The sequence below is a fragment of the Panthera pardus genome, unplaced genomic scaffold, assembly GCF_024362965.1.
Source record: "Panthera pardus isolate Hobbes unplaced genomic scaffold, ASM2436296v1 HiC_scaffold_6, whole genome shotgun sequence".
NCBI classification, from domain to species: domain Eukaryota; kingdom Metazoa; phylum Chordata; class Mammalia; order Carnivora; family Felidae; genus Panthera; species Panthera pardus.
In genome coordinates, this window is record NW_026526991.1 from 97,284,644 (window position 1) to 97,305,388 (window position 20,745).

Sequence of the window (20,745 nt, forward strand, 5' to 3'; positions counted from 1 at the left end):
CTGGTGAAAGAATTGAAATTGACTACTTCTCACACCAGTGGGAAACTATGTTTAGGTTTAAGGAATAGAATCGATGCATCTTCATCTAGAAAGTAGAAGTTTGTGAAGTTGAAGCCAAAGTAGAACTTGTTAAAGAAGGAAATGAGAAAGAACCTGAACTTGAAACGGCCGATGGTAGAATAGATTATTGCTCTGGTTTCGAAAGCAGAGCAGATGTTGAAGGTGACAGCACTAGGTTATTGTCAAGATGAAAAGAAGTCCAAACAGCACCCTTATATTTGGTGTAGGAAGCATTTGGATGACCTAGGGAGCAAAGAGCCAGGGTTCGCTCACCTGGATTTAAGGAGCTGTGGATCACTGTGTATCCTTAAAACAAAAAAGCTAGGGAGGGATTTCATCTCTAAAATTAATTTACCTGCTGTAGTAGTTAGGGTAATGTAGTGACAAGTGAGTTTCAGAAAGCACACTAAAGATTATTTCTTGCTCACATAACAATTTAGCTTGAGTAACCCTGGTTAGTGGGTCAATTTCTTCCAAGGGGGACCCAGGCTCCTTCTATCTCGTGAGACACCGGAGTCCTTTGGAAAGGGAAAGAGAAGATGGCAAATCTACATCTGCTCGAAAAGCCATAACCTACATGTAGCACATCCACAGCCACTAATGTAATGCTTGTGTTTGGATCTAAAAGGCTGGGCCTGATAAATGTGATTTTTGCCTGGCCAGGGAAATTTTTATGACAATGTTACTCTAAATGGGAAGCATGAGTTATTTAGTGGATAGGTGGCCATTTCTGTCACATCCTGTGACTATAGCATTGGTATTAAGAAACTTGGTACTTTAATCACCATTCACATATTGGCCATCTGTCCGTATGGCCAAAGGTCATGTCTTAGTAATGTATAGTTTGCAAATCTCAACAATCTGCAAAATTGCAATGTTCCCTTTTGTTTCAGTGTCTCCCTGCGTCAATCATTGGTCTCTGTAACAGAAGAAAACAAATGGCATATTCAGGGAGTGATCTAAGGGCATTGAATAAGGGCACTGTTGGGGGAAGGATTAATGGACCCAAAAAAGGTGGTGAGATATGCATTGGGATACTGTTATCACCCCTAGGCCTGAGGAGTTAAGGGGAGGGTGTTTGAACTCCATGACTTGTTTGATAGGGGACATGGCCTAAGATACTGAACTTACAGCCTTTCCTTTGCCAAACCATGTCATGGTAGGGAAGACCAAGGGACTGAATACCTTGACCACTGTCTCATTTCAACCTTTGATCACTGCTAGGACCTCCCAATAGCTAAATTAACTGGAAGCCAGCGGCAAGTTTCCCCAAATAATGCTGGTTATTTGAGTTCTGCCTCCCAAGACACAGGGTGGGGCCGAGAGGATCTCAAGAGGTAAAGGGAGACTATCCAGCAAATTCTCTGAATACTTCTAATGGTTTTCATGTGACTTGAGATTCTGATCTGAAAAACAATGTCACTTAACTCTGTAGCCTTTTTAATGTAGTGATTTCTATCTTGAAGAGAAGAAGAGGAAGAAGCCATAAGCATACCAAACGTGCATTAAGACTAATGTCAGGAGCACAGGAACAGGAAGTTCAATGAGTTGTCATTAATTTCCAGGTGTGCTCACATTTTATCAGGACTAAATATCAAGCTTAGAAAGATCTAGTTTTCTGTAACACAGTATATGCTCTGATAAATTTCTTTAGGGGAAACACTGGGCTCTCCCGATAAAGAATTAATAGGTTACTTGTATCGCTTTTGATGTTTTTAATCATACCACCTTTTACTGATTATTCATGACTTTCCAAGTAGTGTTTCAAAAGGCTTTTATGTGAATTATTTTGATTCTCAGAACAGCTCTATGAAACAGGCACTGTCATTAGCACAGTGTAACTTCGTTGTAAATTGAAGCGCAGAGAAATCAAACTATTTACCAAGTGGAAGTCAGTATTTGAAATTAAGTGCTCTGATCACAGAGCCTGTGCTATTAAAATCTGTGCTATTCTGATTTCATGTATAAGATTATTTTGATTTGAGGACCAGAAAAAAGAATATTTGTAGGCACAGTTTGATTGGTTTACATTTTTTAATTGCATTTTTTCCGGGACCTAAGATATCATATTATTCTTTGAAATTTACTTGTGCCATAGTGATGTATAAATATATGTGTTGTTTTTTTTTTTCCATTTGCGGGTGATAAAACACTAAAGTCCAGAGATATGGTTGATTTCTGGATGATTTTCTCAAATATTAGTTCCTATTCCATTTCTCTGAATCAGCAAATAAAAACAGTAACATAATGATACTCTGCCCCCAAGACCATAATTTCAAGACATTTGAAGTGGAAGCGAAACCTGAGGTATTTGTGTTATTTTTCCTGTCTCTCCAAAATCTGCTTGTTTACCGATAGTCTAAGACAAGATAAAGATCCAAGGGTCTTTGGGTATTAGAGCACAAAGGTATAAAATAATACCTATTTGTTGAGTATTTATTACATGTTTGGTACTCTGCTCAATGTTGTATATATATATCATATCAGATGATCCCATTACCTGTGAGTAAAGTAATAATATTAAAACCATTTCACCCATGAGGAAACTGAGAGTAACTTACCAAAAGCCACACAGGGAGGAAGTTCTAATGTAGTTTTTCTCACAATGTATTAAAAACTACTTGTAGCAGAATCGAGCCCGAGTGCTTCTTAAAAGCACAGGACTCAGCGTCTTCTCAGCCTTCCAACTGAGAAGCTTGAGTATTTGTGTTTGCACATCTGCATGGTTTAACAAACCTCTCAGTTGAGATGTTTGAGAATCCCATTCACAAATTTTATTACCACCAATGTGAGAAGAAAGAGTGGCTTCAAGGAAGCTGTGGGAAAGAAATGCAATGTTTGCCTGTTATCCCGTGAAAGGGTGCCTCCCCACGTATCTATAAATACTTCAGGAGTTATTCAGCAAAAAACAAGCATAGAACTGTCAGGAAGAGATAAAACATTTTTACTTGCCGTTTTGTCTACGTGCCTACGGGCCTTGTTAAGGAAGCATTTTCTTATTTTTAAACCCCATCAGTCTTCTTGCAAAGAAACTTTTATTTTCCTTGCACAGAAAATTACAGAGGTTGAGTCTGACCAAAGCAGACTCAGAATCCAAATTGTAATTCTGTGATGTTTTACAGATTGTGGTGCTTTTCACGCGATGACAAGTGACTATTTTTTTGCTTCCCGTGAGCCACAAGGAGCCGTGCTTAATGCTGGGCGTATAGGAAAGTCATGGTGTTTGCCTTCATGGAGTTATCGATCTAGTTAGTACCCTGACCTTTTCTTAGGTTGTGCGAGCGTGAGATAATGGATGCTATTCTATTTGAAGTATGAGAAAATGAACGTTAAGGGGGCCACACTACTATTTGGTCCATGGTTGTACTTTAGTTAAGTCATCATCTACATTGTTCTACGGAGTCCAAGTTCAGTTTTCTTTCCACTACCTTATGTTGTCTTTCAAACGTAGATATCTTGCACAGCTTCGGTTGATGAAAGCCTAGCCGTTCTCATTCCAATTTAAAGTGTTTTTTTGTTTGCGTCTGAAGATGCAGTGAATCATACTGGGTTGACATAATTATGAGGAGAAGACAAGAAGAAAGAAAACCCATGGAAACAGAACAACTGAGAACAAATGATCAACTCACAGACTGGCTTCCGGAGGTATAAAGAAGGGATTAAGTTATCCCTTAGTATGAAGGGATAGATAAAGGAGGAATGAAGCGGGGTTGGTAGAAAAGATAATATAAAGATGACTCCAAGGGGGATGAAGGGAAAAAATAAACAATTTTATGTCCAGGAAGTCCTTCATCCAGATCTGTCACTGTACAATCAAGCACCTGTCTGTGATATCCTTCCCATCTCTTTGCATTACAGGAGTGTGTCCACCTTTGTCAAGCCTGCCTTCCTCTCACACATTAAGTAATGTTTGTCATTACAGAAGGTGGGGTAAATTTTCCCATTATAAAAATAGGCACAATTCATATTGTCTCCTCCATTTCCAGAAAGCTCAAACCTGTGAATGGAAAAGGGAGAATGAGTTCCCGTGAAAAACGATGTCAACAATCAACGATCAAACCCTGCGTGCAAGTACTTTGTGGCACAAAGTGGAAAAAAAAATGAAAACACACATTCAGATCATTGAGAAATTTTCACTCTGCTCGGGAGTATAAAGTATGCACAGCTGAGGAGCTCCGTAGCGATTTCAAACAGCATCTATTAAGTAGTAAGTGAGCAGTAAGCACCATTAGAGTCCAGAGAAAGAGACGGATATGGATGGGATCTAAAACTATGGAGAAGGCTTTATCTTTTCATCTTTTCATAGAAGAGCATGCTTTAGCTCTGTCTTGAAAGAAGGATAGTATTTAGAGCAACAGAGAGGAGTTAGAAGAACCCCGTAGGACAAGTAGCTGCACAAAATGGGAAGGAGCTCAAGAAAAAGTAAGTTGATTAGACTTTTTTTTTAAATGAGGATTTATGTTACAAGGTAGCAGATATAAGGCTGAGCACACTCTACCGTGATTGCCTTACCTTGTCTTTATTCCCTGCCACACTGCTCGTGACAAGAGAACAAAGAATGTATACATCTAATTGGTTTGCCAAACATCTGTAGGATACCTACCATGTGCCAAAGCTGTTTAATGTGCCGATGATAGAGTCAACAAGGACACGGTCCTTTCTATCAGGGAACTTACATTAAATATAAGAGGATATTGGTAAGAAGCCAACAAATAAAAAATTTCAGGGAGTGGTAAGAGTTACAAAGAAATGAAACAATGTGATAACAGACTCGAGTGGATGTGGGGCTAATTTAGTTTCAGTAATTGAAGTTGACCTCATTGAGGAAGTGAGGTTTAAACAGACATGTGAGTCACAAGGGGGAGCCCACCATGGAGTTCCAGAGGTGGAACATTCCAGAAGAAAACAGTAAATCCAAAAGCCCTGAGACAACAAAACAAGTTGAGCTTGTTGAAAGCACAGAGGGTTCACCCGTTTGCCTAGAGTATTGGGAATGAGGCAGAAAATGACAGGAGCTAAAGCTCAAGACCTATGAAGAAATTTGCTTGTACCTGCAGTATCCTTTGCTCATCCCCATAGTAAATACTTAGGATCTGTTGAATCAATTAATTGCAAATTTTAGTAACGACCAGATTGTACAAGTCTTAGTTATATGGTTTACATTTTAACTGGAAAGACAGAGTTTTGACATACAAAATGAGCAAAAATCTTGAGGTTGGAAACTGGAAAGCCATATTAACTATTAATGCAATTGGCTCCTTTGCCTGGCTTGTCTGTAGAAGGATGGAGCCTTATGATATGAACATTGGAACCACCTTGTAAACGATGTGCCTGATTCTTGGAGAACCCTGGCGTGAAAGAGTAGGTAAAATGATGCTGAAAAGTCCAAAGAATCCTCAAAGTAATCACTTCCAACCACAAAACAACAAGAATGATAATTTTGTTCGAAAAATATGTGAAGAGAATCAGATCACGTTAAATACATTCACACGCACACACACACATGCAAATATCACAACGGTAAATTTGAGGGTAGAAATGAATGGGGAAAAATATTGGAAGTAGAGGTTGGTTGTGACACAGATAAAGAGCAGAGGCATGGGAGAGTAAGGAAGGTAGAACTGTCTTATTACCAGTGGTCACTTATTAGGACTCGGGTGTCAGTGACTCAGCTACTGCTTATGTAGCACACAGAAGGGTACAGAGCCACCTCCCAACTTTCTTTTTTTCACTTTTTTAATGTTTATTTATTTTTGAGAGAGAGAGAGAGAGAGGGCACAAGTGGGGCAGGGGAAGAGAGAGATGGAGTCACGGAATCCGAAGTAGGCTCCAGGCTCTGAGCTGTCAGCACAGAGCCCTATGCGGGGCTCGAACTCGCAGACCGCGAGATCGTGACCTGAGCCCAAGTCCGACGCTCAAGCGATTGAGCCACCCAGGCGCCCCAAGTCACCTCCCAACTTTTAAGTAACTTGTCATCAAGAGAGCAAAGGTTCTCAGGAATAAAATTTGCTAGTTGTATTCCAAAAGTCCAGTGACTTACACATCTTTGGAGGGCACTGAACCATCTTCCCACCTCCAGACCTCATTAGTGTTCTTGCGGGACAATCCAACCCAACGAATGAATCCAGTCCTAGACTTCACGTATTCCTATTGCAAACACAAATAAATAGAACGGTCAGCATGCTTTCACAGGTCTTGTAATGATGTAAAGACAAAGCTTCTTGATAAGACCCTGAACAACAACAATAAATTAGATTACACGTCAATATTAATATTAATTTTATTTGGTGTTTAGAATTGTGCCAAGTTCGCTTGTTCCAGAAAGAAAAATTGCTTGTAGAATACAGGGAAGAAATGTTCACAAAAAGCAGATATTCTAACCTCCTCTGTGTTTATCTTTCACTGACAGAAGACTAGAGTCTATTATTACCACTTCAAATAGAGTACCAAATATGGCTCTTAAATAAGATAACGGCAAACAACTGGAGAAGAAACATAAAAAAGAAATATATTGCTGGCGAAACTATTATTCCCTAGGTTTAACCTCTACTTGCTTTGGTTTCATTGCTTAGCTTAGTTTTGTAGTAGCCTACAAAATTTACATATGGAAGTATTAATTTGTTTCAGTTGATTGAGTAAAAGGAAGTTATATGAGGTCTTTCTCAAAGGGATTACAAACAGCGTCTGCTTTATCTAATTTGCCTTCTTTTTTTTTTTTTTAATGTTTATTTATTTATTTTGCGAGAGCGCACAAGCAGGGGAGGGGCAGAGAGAGGGAGACAGAGAATCTGAAGCAGGCTTCGAGCTGTCAGTGCAGAGCCTAACACGGGGCTCGAACCCATGAACTGAGCCGAAATCAGATGTTTAACCAACTGATCCATCCAGGCGCCCTCTAATTTACCTTTCTCTGCCTAGGAATGAACACTACCCACTATACGTTATGGGTCATTGCCTATTGCCCCAATTAGAATATAAGCTCCCCAAGGTTAGGGACTTCTGGAAGTTTTGTTAACTGCGTAGGTTCAGATTCTGGACTAGTTTCAGTGAATATTTGTGGAATTGATGGATCAATCAATCAATCAATCAATCTATGGGTAACAAAATTAAAAGGAGTCAAATGTTCATATACGCTCATACCTCTCAGAAAAAACAGGTGAGAATGCATTCTTGATAAATAAAAAGTGACTTGAGCTTTTTGACAGATGTGAGACACAGACTGGCATTCCATAAGAGATAGTGTCTGAAAGTCACCTTTAACTGCTTATTTTTTAAAGCTTCAGGCATAACTCACCTTTCTGTTAACCCCCTGTTTTTTTCGCTAAAATACACCCACATTGTATACTTCACTCTACCAAGTATAGTCCACCTGCCGTTCAACTGTTCTTTGTTTCTCAAAAATGACATTGCTTCCTCTTTCATTCGTAAATCTCCAATCTGGCATCAGCTTAGGGTAGCAAGATTCAAGACATGTTTCCATGTCTCCAATTAATCTCTGGCTGTTGAAGTCGAGGTTTTCGGGCACTCTCTTCTTTTGCCAGATTGGAAAGAAAATTAATGTATTTATCCAAATGCCGTCTCTGAGTTTCAGTCCACGACAAGAGTTAGTAGATGAAGCAGCACACACAAAGGAGCATGCGTGTCAGTGGAATGTTCTCCTCATGTCTGGTCCAGTTCTGTGGACTCCAGCTCAGGAAAGTAGAAGTCAGTTTTACTGATCAACTATGGCAGTTTTGTAGACTATGACTGGCTTGAGCATTTGCATTTGGTTTGATCTCTGCACACAACCCAAATCCTGATCTTGTATTCGAACTTATACTTGCGGTCATGTTTAATATACAGAATATGATACTTACCATAATAGAAGGTGTAGGATGGATACCATAAATACTTTATGCCTTTTAAAAAACGTTTCAGGGGCACCTGGGTGACTCAGCCAGTGAAGCGCCTGACTCTTGGTTTTAACTCAGGTCACGATCATGTGTTCGAGCCCCGCATCAGGCTCTGCACTGACAGAGTGGAGCCTGCTGGTGATGCTCTCTCTCCCTCTCTCACTGCCCCTCCCCTGCTAGCTCTCTCTCTTTCAATCTCTCTCTCTCTCTCTCAAAATATTTTTAAAAAATTAAAAAATGTTTTAATAAACGTATTGCTTAAAAATTAAAAAAAATAACCTATTATTTGGTGGAAGGGAGACTCTAAGGCACGGTTTCTGGTTTGCTTCCAGGATTCACGAAGAAGAGAAAAGCTATACTAAATAATAAAGAGAGAGTGCATGAGTGGATGTGAACATAGTTCGCTTGAAAATAGAGCCTTTGGGGTGGCTCAGTCGGTTGAGCGTCCGACTTCGGCTCAGGTCATGATCTCGCAGTCTGTGAGTTCGAGCCCCGTGACGGGCTCTGTGCTGACAGCTCAGAGCCTGGAGCCTGCTTTCGATTCTGTGTCTCCCTCTCTCTGCCCCTCCCCCGCTCATGCCCTGTCTCTCTCTGTCAAAAATAAATAACCATTAAAAAAAAATAGAGCCTTTGTTAGAAGCTGTCAAAGAGGAAAATGTGGAAGAGGCAACGCGTTTTGCAGAAAAATTTCAACTGAAATCCTGTGTGTTTCGTAAATGAGATTGTTCCCCATCCTACCGAAGAGCCTGTGGAAAGGTGGAGTTTGTATCATGGTTTGTTCAAGTTCAACTGTTCAACAACTTAGCAGGACCTGGGGAGCCATGTACTACTGAGATGACATTGTTATTTATATTTTACAGTGATATTGAGCTGCTGAGTTTCTTTATACTTTCAGATTCTTCTGTGAATTAGTAAATGGAGTTAAGAAAGCTGAGAAAGCTTAAATGACTTGTCACAGGAGTAAGACCAGAATTCGAAGTCTCATTAGTTCATTTTCACACTTATTAGTCTCAGCTGTGGTCATTTCTACTGGGCTTGATAAGGTTCGCAGATTAGTACAAACTGTAAGACTCGAGAAACGTGTGTGTGTGTGTGTGTGTGCGTTGTGTGCATAAAATCAAATGCTTCACTTACAATTTTGCTCTGCATGACTCCAAAATATTTGACAGAAGAATCTCCTTACCAGAACTTTCTGGCTGGTGATCTTCAGCAAAGTGGCGTTCATGTTAACACAGTACTGCTTACTCTCTTCCCACGTCAAGTTGTGACTGAAAAATCCATAGCAACTATCGCCGTAGTATCTCCAGTTTCGGTCACATGGGCTGCATTTATGGCCTTAAGGAGAAACCCAGCATAGGAATCTTTACTTTCTACTTTTCCTTTTTCCCTATATTCAATGTTTCTTGCAGATCTCCAGATTCCCTACGGATAACATCACAGAAATACTCCGGAGGGGGGGCGGAGAGGAAGAGGTTACAAAACCATACTTACTGGCGCCGCTCTTTTGTTCGGATTGTTTTATTAAATACTGGCAGAACTGCTGTGCCAACCGGTGCAGAGTGCCTGAGAAATTTTTGTTCTCCACTTGTAGGTAGTTTAGCTCTGTGGCAGCTGGATGTAAACATTGGGTAATAATTTGTCATCAGGATAATAACGGTGATGCAGAGACCTTTCAATGAACTCTACTTTCAGTAGAATTGTCAAACTGAGTGGTTACTGGATACACATGAATAAACGAGGACTGCAAAGGGTCTGGGGAAAAGGGGGGAAGGGGACCCAGAACAAATTAAGAACTGCGCAAAACTGACACCTGGTGGTCATCCAAAAGAAGTTGAGTTATATGAAGGAGACCATCGCAAAGTAAGAAAATGCCCTGATCAAATGAGGTGCATGTTTTGAGATTTGCTTGAATGCAGGTTGCTAAGCAGATTTCAAAGGTGGATGGCACGTTACTTTGTTTTTCACGTCATACCAAAATCTCTTTTGATTTAAAAAATACATTATTGATTTCTGGTTGTGCTCAAAATATTGTGATATTCGGGTGAATAAAAGATGTCACAGGAGGGGCGCCTGAGGGGCTCCATCGGTTGAGCTTCAGGCTTTGGCTCCGGTCATGATCTCATGGTCTGTGAGTTCGAGCCCCTTGCGTGGGACTCTGCTGTCAGTAGAGAGCCTGCTTCAGATCCTCTGTCCCTCTCTCTCTCTGTTCCTCCCCCACGCATTGTCTCTCTTTCACAAAAATAAATAAAACATTTCAAAATATTTTTAACACTACACATTTTCTAAAAAAAAAAAAAAGACGACAAATGAAAGATTCTACAATATCTTATGAAAAATAAACAGGTACACAAACCAGCAACAGCTACATCATGGGCTTTTAGATTTATAAAAAGAAGGGCTTTTAGACTTCTAAAAAGAAAAAAATGATAATTTTTTGTGTGTGGGACACAAATTGTTTCTGACTGAAAATAAACACATTCATTAAACACAATGGGAAGGAGGGCTTTTAGGAAGAGGGACTAGAGGGAGCAAACTCTCAGGCGGGGAAACTGAGAAAGCCCCATGTTGGTCGGGGCGTGGGATATGCGAGACAGGGAGAAAAAAAACTTGAAAAGATCGTGGGGATCTAAACCGAGCGGGATCTCCAAGACCAGTTTAAAATTCTTGAAAAGGATTGTAATTAATAAATCAGCAAAGTGATCGTAAACAGAAGGAAAAAGTCGGAAGTCGAAATTGAGAATTTCTTGGCAGCCATGTAGAAGATGATTGAAATAGTAACAAGACAGTGACAATTTGGTTCAGGGGCATCCACCCGGACCCTCAGGTGTTTCTTTCGCCAGGTCAACTCTTTCCCAATGAGTCAATACTTACACATCATCCACAAAGCCACCAGCCCAATAACCAACCCCACGCACAAGGTCAGCAGAATCAAAGCCATCACACGCCACAAAGGTGAGGAAGCAGAGTCAACTGTGGGCACACAATAAAGATGTTAGGGGGCGGGCTATGTGGCAGTGTCACCTCTGCCCTTGCTCTCTCAAGGTTATCTGAGTGATATAAACAGATTCATTGCCAAATCTTGCTAGTGTTCTTTTGGTGATCATCAATAGCGAGCATAACCCATTCCCCATGCCACACACCCATCTTTTTCCAATGGATTTCGACCCTGAGTCAAAAACAACGATTAAGGGTTTTGTTTCTTGGTCTTCGTTGTGTTTTGTACCCACCCCCCTAAATGATGGCTTTTATAAGCCAGAGCTGGAGAATCATACCCATTGGTTGAAATCTTCGAAAATGAGGTTAGAAAACATTCTTTCCCCTTATCCGCTTGATTTTGATTCCTCCCAGCAAGAAACTGTGTAAACCTTAGGGTAACGTTCCCTGCTTTTATCTTCTATCGCTGATATTCTAAATAAGTCTGTCTGAGCCTACGTAGGTATTAGTCAAATTCTGAAGAGAAGGAAGGTCATCAGGAAAATGAAACGACACGTGCTACCCCTAGCAGAGAAGGGAAACTCCGACTGACCGATTTCAACAATTAATTTCCAAGTTGCTGGCTCCGGGCACTCTTACCTGAGGTGAGAGCCGGTTTTCGACCTTTAATATTTAAAGTGACATATCCGTCTTCATCCTGCATGGCTTCCCTTGGACTACGAGTGAGCTTAGGGTCCAATGACTTTGCAAACTTGTCCACTCTTAACGATTTCAGTGTTGACGATTTCAGTGAGAGAGATCCTCCTCTCTCTGGTAAGGAGGAGCCATAGGAGTTGGGGGACATGGTTGTTTTGTTTTGTTTGGGTTTGGGTTTGGGGTTTTTTTTTTTTTTTTTTTTTGGATATTTTTTCTCCCAGGAAGCCTTTTCCTAGCTGTTCAGAGATACAAGGACCTTGAATGTAAAAACATAAAAATAATAACTTGCCGTGAAGGAGGAGATATGGCATTTGCTTCCTGTTTTCTTTATCTTCAGCCCTGAATGAAGGAACATCTCCTTACGTGTATCCTTTCAAAGAACAAAAGTTCATGCCTCATCTTTGCCTTAGTGGAGCCTAAATCATGTTGTCGAAATGAACCGCTTTGTGATGAAAATTTCCTGGGCAAAATACAAGCAGATACATAGACTCCTCCATGGTGAGGAGAAAGTCTAACATAATTTGATCTAATATGAGCTGTATGAGACGTTTCAGGGTCTTGTGTTAGAGGGCAGCATTTCTAACTATAGCCTACAATTCATCCAAATGCGTGCATCTTCCACAAATTATATTTTTCAAAACTTTGAGGACTCTGCAGGAAGCAGGCTTCATACTGCTTGGGTTTAGGCATCAGAGAAAACCCACCAAATAAAGTGAAATAAAGCCGAGTCGGGGATGTAGGCACTGTCTTTCAAAGGTTTTCACTTTAAAATGAATTTCCAGCAAGGGGCAAATCATCATTAAGCGGAATTGTGTAATTACAGGTATGGTGGTGCTTCGATGAAGAGCTGTTTGTGGAAGGGACAGGTTCCTAGTGCCCTGCACATCGGAGTGTGATATGTGTTTCCACGCATTTAACTGTATAAAATGGGTTTTCAGGTTGTTATTGTGGCTCACACTGAAAGGAGTTGTAAGAACAACCAGAGAAAGCTAGTTGCTGTGCTAATGTAAGAATATTAGCGAGGACGCTATTTTGTCATTAGGGTAGCTTTTATATAGTTTTATAGCAGACATATATAAGTATATATATAAATAATAATAATATAAATATATATAAATATACTATACAAACATACATATAATATAAATAATACTTACATATAAATATAATATAAATAATACTTATATCTAAAAATAATATAAATAACTATATAAAAATATAATATAAATAATAATTATTTATATATATAATAATAATATATGTACAGTTAAAACTTCATGGCAAGAAAAGCTTCCCTTCTTCTAAGTAACTTCTAGGCATTAATCTTATAAATAATCTTATTTTTATTTTTTCTCTAGTTAGCTGAGTGTCAGACTTTACTTTTCAATACAGTAATTACATAAGATCTCATGGCAAGTATTTTGTTTACTAATTTTCCCTTGGGGACATCTTGTACCTATTTCTTTTTCCCTTTCTGTTACCTCCTTCCCTCTGAATTCTTTGTCAAATTCACTTAAAATAATCTTTCATTTTAAAATTTCTTTCCTTACACACCTCACCTAATTTTAAAAGTGAGGTAAAGAATAACCAAAACAACATGGGAGGCATTGCCCAGGAATTACTCAGACCCTCCTTCTCTTCTTCAGCTGCCTTTATTCACACACCATTCCTGAGGCTTTCCCTCTACCTTCACTCCTCTGTTCTGTGTTCTTTCTGTCACTGCCTTACATCAGCTTTCTCCCTCCCCCCAAAATATGCAGAGACACTGAAAAATAATTGTGACATAGTGACAGAGAGAAAAGAACGGAGGAGAGTGAGTTCAAATGACACATTTTTTGCAAATCTTTGCTCTGGTCTTAGTAGCCCAATAAGTAACTTCTGAAAATTTACAGTTAAATTAAATCAAATATGTAAATGTAAGGTTCGTAAGCATTCGAAAGCCTTTGTAATTATTGTAAACGTTTTCTTGTTCAATTAGCAGAAATTTTCAGGAAGTATGAAACATTACAATCAGCTTTTTTTTTGTGGTTTCTACATTCTCTAGGTCTTGGGTAATTGGTTGAGATATAAAAATATCGCGTTTATTCTTCTTGGAAATTGCCAAGAATATGTTGGGCTTACTTCCTGATTCACGAATGCTTAAAACTGTACATTTAACACCAGAAATAGGAAAGCTGAAATGTAAGCCTCAGGTGACATTCCTTTCCTATAGCTCAGCCTCTGGACTTTCTTTGGTTTTTGTTTTCCTTTTAATGATTGTAATACAACTTTTTTTTCTTTTCTTTTCTTTTCTTTTCTTTTCTTTTCTTTTCTTTTCTTTTTTTTAATCGTTGATAACACTAGCCAAAAGCTGAGAGTCTTAGGTCCAGATCTATGTTGCATAAAAATATATTTGCCTTTATTTGTATCTAACGTGGCTTGGAGGGTGAGTACAGTTTCTCAGGGTCAAAGGAGCCCTTGATAACATTAGTCTTAATTCTATTTTCTTCCTCTACATAGCCTATAAATACAAGCTGAGTTACTCAGCAAATTAAACAGAGAACTGCAGGAAAAAGAGATAGAGATAACACACTTTTCTTTTTCCTTTTCCAAAATCCAAAGACTTTGCAAGATTGCGCGTGCGCGCTCTCATTTTTGAGTAAACTTTATCCCCAACGTGAGGCTCAAACTCAGGACCCTGAGATTAAAAGTTGCATGCTCTACCCACTGATGCAGCCAGGTGCCCCTTTGCTAATCACCCTACAAGACCTGTCATTGACACGTTATTTCTGTTTTTATATTTTATTGTTCCTGTTTTCTTGTCTTAGTAGAGTAAAACTAAAAAAGTCCTCTACTGCGAATATTGTGATAAGTTTGAATTACAAATAATTTTTTTTATTTGTTTACTATTTTGGAGATTAAGAGGCACTTTTCCATAAGTTACCTTTTTTATTTTAAAGCAAATTTGTAAACTGTCTTGGACACTGAAATTGGGAGTGAATATCCACGGGGAAAGTCATTGTCCTAGTCTTTGTGGAGCAGTCTTAGGTTTTAGCTATCTAACCTTTGTTCATTAGTGTGTAGAACAACTTTCCTAACTCCAATATACACCAGCCCACATTCCTTTCCCTCTTTCTTGTTTCACTTTTTTTCCATTACACTTATCATTCTCTGACCACCCCCCCACCCCCCCACCCCCTACATGCACTCACACACACAGGGAGGCATTTTTGTCATGTATCCCCAAAGAATGTATTCCTTGGCTCTAAAATAGTGACTGGCATAGAGTTACCATCCAATAGATATTTGGTAAGTGAATGAAAGGGTATTTTCATCCTGATATTTCATGTGTAGAAAGAGAAAGTTAAGGAACGTGGGGACTTTTCTATGTTCACACTTCTTGTAAAAAGCAGTATCATTTCCTGGTTCCCAAGTATCTTTTCCTGGTTCCCAAGTTCTTTCCCAAGTTATAAAGTCTTCCACATTTAAGTATTGTCCAGACTCCATTTCAGTTTATAGCTGAAGAATGAGTAAAAGACACTAGAATCACAATGACAAGGTATAGATTCGATAGGAAATCAGTTGAATTCATCACATTGTGGATAAAATTGTTTAATATATAATGAGGGCTAGTGGATATGTATGAGAGAAAGACCAAAGGAAAATCACGTTGACTATTATGAATGCAATAATGATGTCTTTAAACTGAAAACAAATAAAGGAAGGGAAAATTTTGCAGCTGGTGGTATCTTTTTTACAGACTTCTTAAGGCACGTCACCTTTTCACTAACCCCTAGTACATTTATTGGTGATATCCTGTTCCTTTAAGTCTTCCGCATTAAGATTGTTGGTTCACCTCTGACTTACTAGCTTTCTACAAATACACCAAATACTGTTTATCTTTGGAAAAGGCTAGGATTTCCTGTCATGAAAAAAAAAAACATTATTAGTATTTTATTTCGTTTTCAGCAAGCTTAAATATGTGGACTGAAAAGTAGAGTGCTTTATTAAAAATTAATGAACTACATAATGCATAGCTATCAGACAACAGCCATGGCAAAGCCTTTTGTTAGACAGTAGAGAAAATAAAGGGAAATGTGTCAAATATCAACTGTCACACTGAGAAGTTTATCACGCACATGCCCACAAAGTATCTGAAAAGGTAAATAAGAATCAAATGGAATCCGTAAGCCTCTTGAGTTAAGATTTGAAGCAAAGGCAAAGAGAAAGGAAAGGAATACTTTTGTCGGGCAGGGCAAACATCTAAAAGCTATGGAAGTATGAGTGAGTATGGCGTGATCCAAGAAAGCAAAGTGATCAAGCATATTCGAACTGAGGGTTCGTGTCACAATATATTGGGATATAAGGTATCCTATTAAAATCACTACTAAACGTATCCAGCAGGGGTAACTAATCAATTATTTAAATATATATTTATTGATCTCTGTATGTGTATAGTATTCTATTTTCCGGGATAACGTGGTGAGCAAAACATACAACAGTCGTGCTCTTATGGATCTTACAATCTAGTGGAGGGCGATGAACACAAATAGCAAAGAGGCAAAAAAAAGAAAAAAGCAAGATAATTTCAGATCGTAAGTGCAATGTAAAAAATAGTGTAATAGATCTTTAGGGGCGGAGCTTGGGACAGGCCCTTGTGTTCATTTCACTGGACAAGTAAATGTTGCTCTGAGAGTTAAGGCAATCAATCTGTCAGCATAGCCCTTTATTGGAATCAGGGTATTTGATTATCCGGATTGGTTGAATATACATTTCAAAATAAATTCTACCATGTATTTATCCTCCAGCTCCTCCTTGTGGCCATTTTTTTTTTTCTCTCTGCTTTTATCTTTAGGTCTTTGATGCCTGCGGATTTAATCTTGACTTTTCTCCTTCCCTTTTTGTAAATAGTGTTGAATGAATTTCCATTTTGCCCATTCTCTAGATACTATCCAATTAAGACCCCTCTTTAAAAGTGTTCTCTGAAATGGGCACATAATATGTGGGAATGGAATGATCATTGAAGAGTAAAGTTAGAGTATCTGATTGTGTAAACTCTATTTCTTTTAATGTATCCCAAATCAACTATACTTCCATATTTAATATGTGCCTCCCCTTATTTCCCACAATGAACAGTATATTCTGGGGGATTTAATTCATGTGACAGCAACACGAGAAGTCAAAGTTGATTCTGAGTTTTGGGCTAAGTGAAGTTTTCATTTACTGAAATGGAGAAGCATACAGTGACACAGCTGGAAAAGCACTGTTTATTTTTTTGAGGTGTTAAGTTTGAAACTCCTATAACATATCTAAATAAATATTCCAAGTCGTCAGTCATATGTACGGACCTGGTGATCAAACCCTGGCCTGAAGACATAGGTTTGGAGATCACCTATGTATGGCTGTCAATATCCCCGGATGAGCACAAACAGGACAAAGGGCCAGGAACTGAACTTTGGGCCACAGCAGTATTTTGAAGTCGGATAAGGAGGAACCAGCAAATCTGAGGGAGTATTAGGTAGTGAAGTAGAAAGAAAAACAAGATAATGTTGTCCTGGAGAACAGAGTATTTTGGAGAAGAATTTTAAGTTAAAGGGAACAACCAATTATATAAACACTGCTGATAGGCCGAGTAAAATGAAACCGGGGGAAGAGTCACTGGATGGGTTAATGTGGAGGTTGATGGTGATTTAGGAATGCTTTTACAGATAAAGTGAGGGGGAAAAGCCTGATTAAAGTGGATTCGGGAAAAGTAGGAAGAGATAGAAGGCATACAGAGCTTTTGGAACTCCTTCGTTGTTAAAAGAATTCGAGAAAGGGGGTAATTGTGTGTATATTTGTGTGTGGAAGGGTGAATGAAACCTTTTTTGCTTATTTTTAAAATGGGGGATAGTATATCCTACGTGTAAATTAAGGTGAGTGAACCAGTAGAGATGAAACAAGTTAAAAATCTTTGAATACTAAAATGGAATGGATTCAAGTATGTATAGATGGAGATTGACCATGGATAAGAGTTTGTACAATTTGTACAAATCGTTGTACAAATGGATAGTGGTTGAAAATGATATTGTTTGACACACAGATATGACCTTCCTTCCTTCCTTCCTTCCTCTCTCTTTCTCTCTTTCTTCTGTCTTCTTTCTTTCTTTCTTTCTTTCTTTCTTTCTTTCTTTCTTCAGTATATTTGGTCAGTGGAACAGAGGAAATGTACTTTTGATGTTTATATTTTCTCAGGATAAAAAGAAGTAGGTCATCAATTGAGTTTGAAGAAAGAGAGAAGAAATTTGAGAACTGAGAAATGAGGAACTGGGAATAATCTTCTAGGAAATTCACAGAATAGATTGGTTAGCAACCACGCTGAGAAGTTATAATTTAAAAATATAAAATAAACCCAGTTGATATGGTCACAGTCAGCTTTGTATGCAAGGGGGAGAGGAGGTAGAGTTGAATTTGACCAGGCTGCATCTTCCAGATGTGTGTGATCAATGAAGGAGTAAGCAATGAATTTGTAGTTGTACGTAAGGAAATGATTATTATAATTGACCCTCATAAATGGGCCAAGCCAGAAAATGGGAAAGGAGACATGAGCGATTCATGGCAAAAAAGAGGTGGTATGGTCACCAAACTTGATATCCTCGTGGGCATCAAAGCACTGAAGGCTATATAATTGCCACAGAGAGAGGGCTGGAAACATAAGAGGTGGAGGTTAGAGAAGAGAATTTCTACAACTGAAGAATTAGAAGAGGTGCTTATATTGGCAATGAAATTGTCAAGAGTAGCCTAGTGCTGCCCAGTAGGATTTTCTGTCATAATGGAAGTGTTGTATATTTGCTGATGTGTAAGGAGTACGACTGAGGAAATGAATTTTCATTAAAAAATTTTTTCTTCATGTTTATTTTTCAGAGAGTGAGAGGGAAAGCAGGAGAAGGGCAGAGAGAGAGAGAGGGAGTAAGGTAATCCACAGCAGGCTCCGCACTGTCAGTGCAAAGCCTGACGTCGGGCTCGAACCCACAAACCATGAGGTCATGAGCTGAGCCGAAGTCAGATGCTCGACTGAGCCACCGAGCTGCCCCCTGAGTTTCTGTTTTCATTCATTTAAATTTAAATAGTCACGTGAGACTAGTAAATACAATATTGGAGAGCATAGTTTTCAAGTATGATCACAGTGGAGGGATGCCAGGTGGTGTAGTCGATTACCGAGGTTAATCCGGGAACTGAGAGTCCAGTATATTGGAATTATCATCTACATAGATATTGGAATCAGTGATAATCATGACAAGAGTCGAAATTTAAGAGATTCAAGACTATTGAAAAAATGGTAAGGAAATGAGGAGAAATTTGGCTTATGACTATAGTAAGGTGTGATATATAATAGCGTAATCTGTCAAAATGAGCTAGAGAGATGCTGGAAGTTTTGAGGGAGATAAGTATAAACAGTGGTTTCTAAACTAATATAATTATAAAGTAATAATAGATAATAAAGCCTTTTAGCATCATAATAGCAGAAAATGTGTAAGACGTGTAACCAATCCTTTTTCTTTTTTTTTAAGTTTATTTATTTATTTTGAGAAAGAGTGAGAGAATGGAGGCGGGGGGGAGGGGGAGGCGCAGAGAGAGAGAGAGAGGGAAAGAGAGAATCCTAACCAGGGTTTATGCTGTCACCAGGGAGCCTGACAGGGGGCTGGATCTCAAGAACTGTGAGATCATGACAGAGCCAAAACCGAATCAGATGCTTAACCAATGGAGCCACCCAGGCACACGGATCATTTTTCTTATAGAAATTATTAGCCACCAAGTGGGATTCCTCATCACGGTTTTAAAACCCAAGTATAATTTCATATAATACTGTAAGAGGTTAAATGCTTTCTTAGGGAACTTGAGGGTATGAAGGAATCAGGGCAATGAAAATGAATACTCAGCCTTTGCAAAATGTGGTGAAAGAGAAAGACCAGAGGAGAGAGAGAAAAACATCCTGAGTTTTCATTTTTGTAATCACCTGTTTAATTTAACTTTTCTTCGTATCAATGGCCTCTGCCTTTGCCTGTTACATAGAATAGTAAACAGAAACGTAAATTTGTTATTTATTTCCACATTTTTGACAGGGGAGTTTAACTGATTATGACTCAGAACCTCGAAATAATTATTTTTTTTGATTGAGCACTGCATCATTTTGAAAAAAAAAACAAACAAACCAAAGAACAGGAACAAGAAATACATGTGCATTCGTGTGTTTAGAGATCAGACATAAAAGTTTTTGAAGAATCATTATCTTCACATTGTCTTTCTGCAACCTATCCGATATTCATTCACACCCATGAAATACGGGCAGTTTATTCTGGAGAACTTTGAAGATAATCTTCACACAGAGGTGGACCTTGAAGGTTCTGGATCAAGTCCTTCAGCCATTTGAAAACAAAAACCTACACCAAAACACCCCCCACCAGTACTGTTATGTAATCTTTTCCTTCTTACCCCAAAGGAAACTTTAGAAAAGATTTCTTAGCTCCCTTGCTCATATATAGACCCCCCCAAAAATTTTTTTGGGTCCTGTGTGAGTTCCCTCTTGCTGCTTTAGCAAATTCTACAAATAGAACAGCTTAAACAACATAACTTTATGGTCTCTCAGTTCGGTGGGTTATTAATCTGACATGGATCTCACGGGGGGTAAATCAAGGCTGTCAGCGGGGCTGTGTTCCTTTCTGAGTGCTCTGTGGGAGCACCCGTTTCCTTTCCTTTGCCTCTTCCTTGGTTCCTGGCCCTCCTCCTCCACCTTCAGCCAGCAATGTTGTCTCTCTCTGGCTGAATCTAAGAAAGGTTCTCCACTTTGAAGGGCTCGTGAGCTTAAATTGGGCCCGGCAGGTAACGCAGGATAACTTCCTCATCTCAAACTCTGTCACCTTGGTCACATCTGCGATCCCTGTTGCCATGCAAACTACTCTATTCAGAGGTTCTGGGGAGGGCAAGGTGCATATCTTTGGGGGAGGGCTGTTATTCTGCCTTCCACAGGTTCTCCACAACAATTATTTTTTCAAATATAAATTAGTGAATTTTTATAAGCGATGATGGGATTAGAAGTAAATGCTGTGCCTGGAGTCTGATGCCGATGAACTAAATGAACAACCGTAGGTGAGAGGTGCTGTTTTTTTTCTCATGTTCTTCCAGATAATAGCCAGAACACTTGCTATAT

General features: G+C 39.0%; 1 protein-coding gene across 1 annotated transcript; it reads right to left on the reverse strand.

Moving 5' to 3' along the window:
- Positions 1 to 2,173: 2,173 nt before the first annotated feature.
- CLEC1B (C-type lectin domain family 1 member B) lies at positions 2,174 to 11,684 on the reverse strand. The gene is made up of 6 exons (XM_019436386.2): positions 11,523 to 11,684; positions 10,821 to 10,919; positions 9,441 to 9,560; positions 9,133 to 9,284; positions 6,101 to 6,207; positions 2,174 to 4,057 (listed from the first exon to the last, which is right to left on the reverse strand). Exons 1-6 carry the CDS (start codon positions 11,584 to 11,586, stop codon positions 3,913 to 3,915), a joined length of 687 nt encoding a protein of 228 aa, XP_019291931.2. The 5' UTR covers positions 11,587 to 11,684; the 3' UTR covers positions 2,174 to 3,912.
- Positions 11,685 to 20,745: the final 9,061 nt, after the last annotated feature.

Bases quoted from the DNA above. Each gene is read 5' to 3' on its own strand.
- CLEC1B (XM_019436386.2), bottom strand. From the start codon at position 11,586: ATGCAGGATGAAGACGGATATGTCACTTTAAATATTAAAGGTCGAAAA. The intron at 10,920-11,522 runs GTAAGAGTGCCC...GTGTGCCCACAG, and splicing joins AAAACCGGCTCTCACCTCAG to TTGACTCTGCTTCCTCACCT. The intron at 9,561-10,820 runs GTAAGTATTGAC...GTTTACATCCAG, and splicing joins GGTGGCTTTGTGGATGATGT to CTGCCACAGAGCTAAACTAC.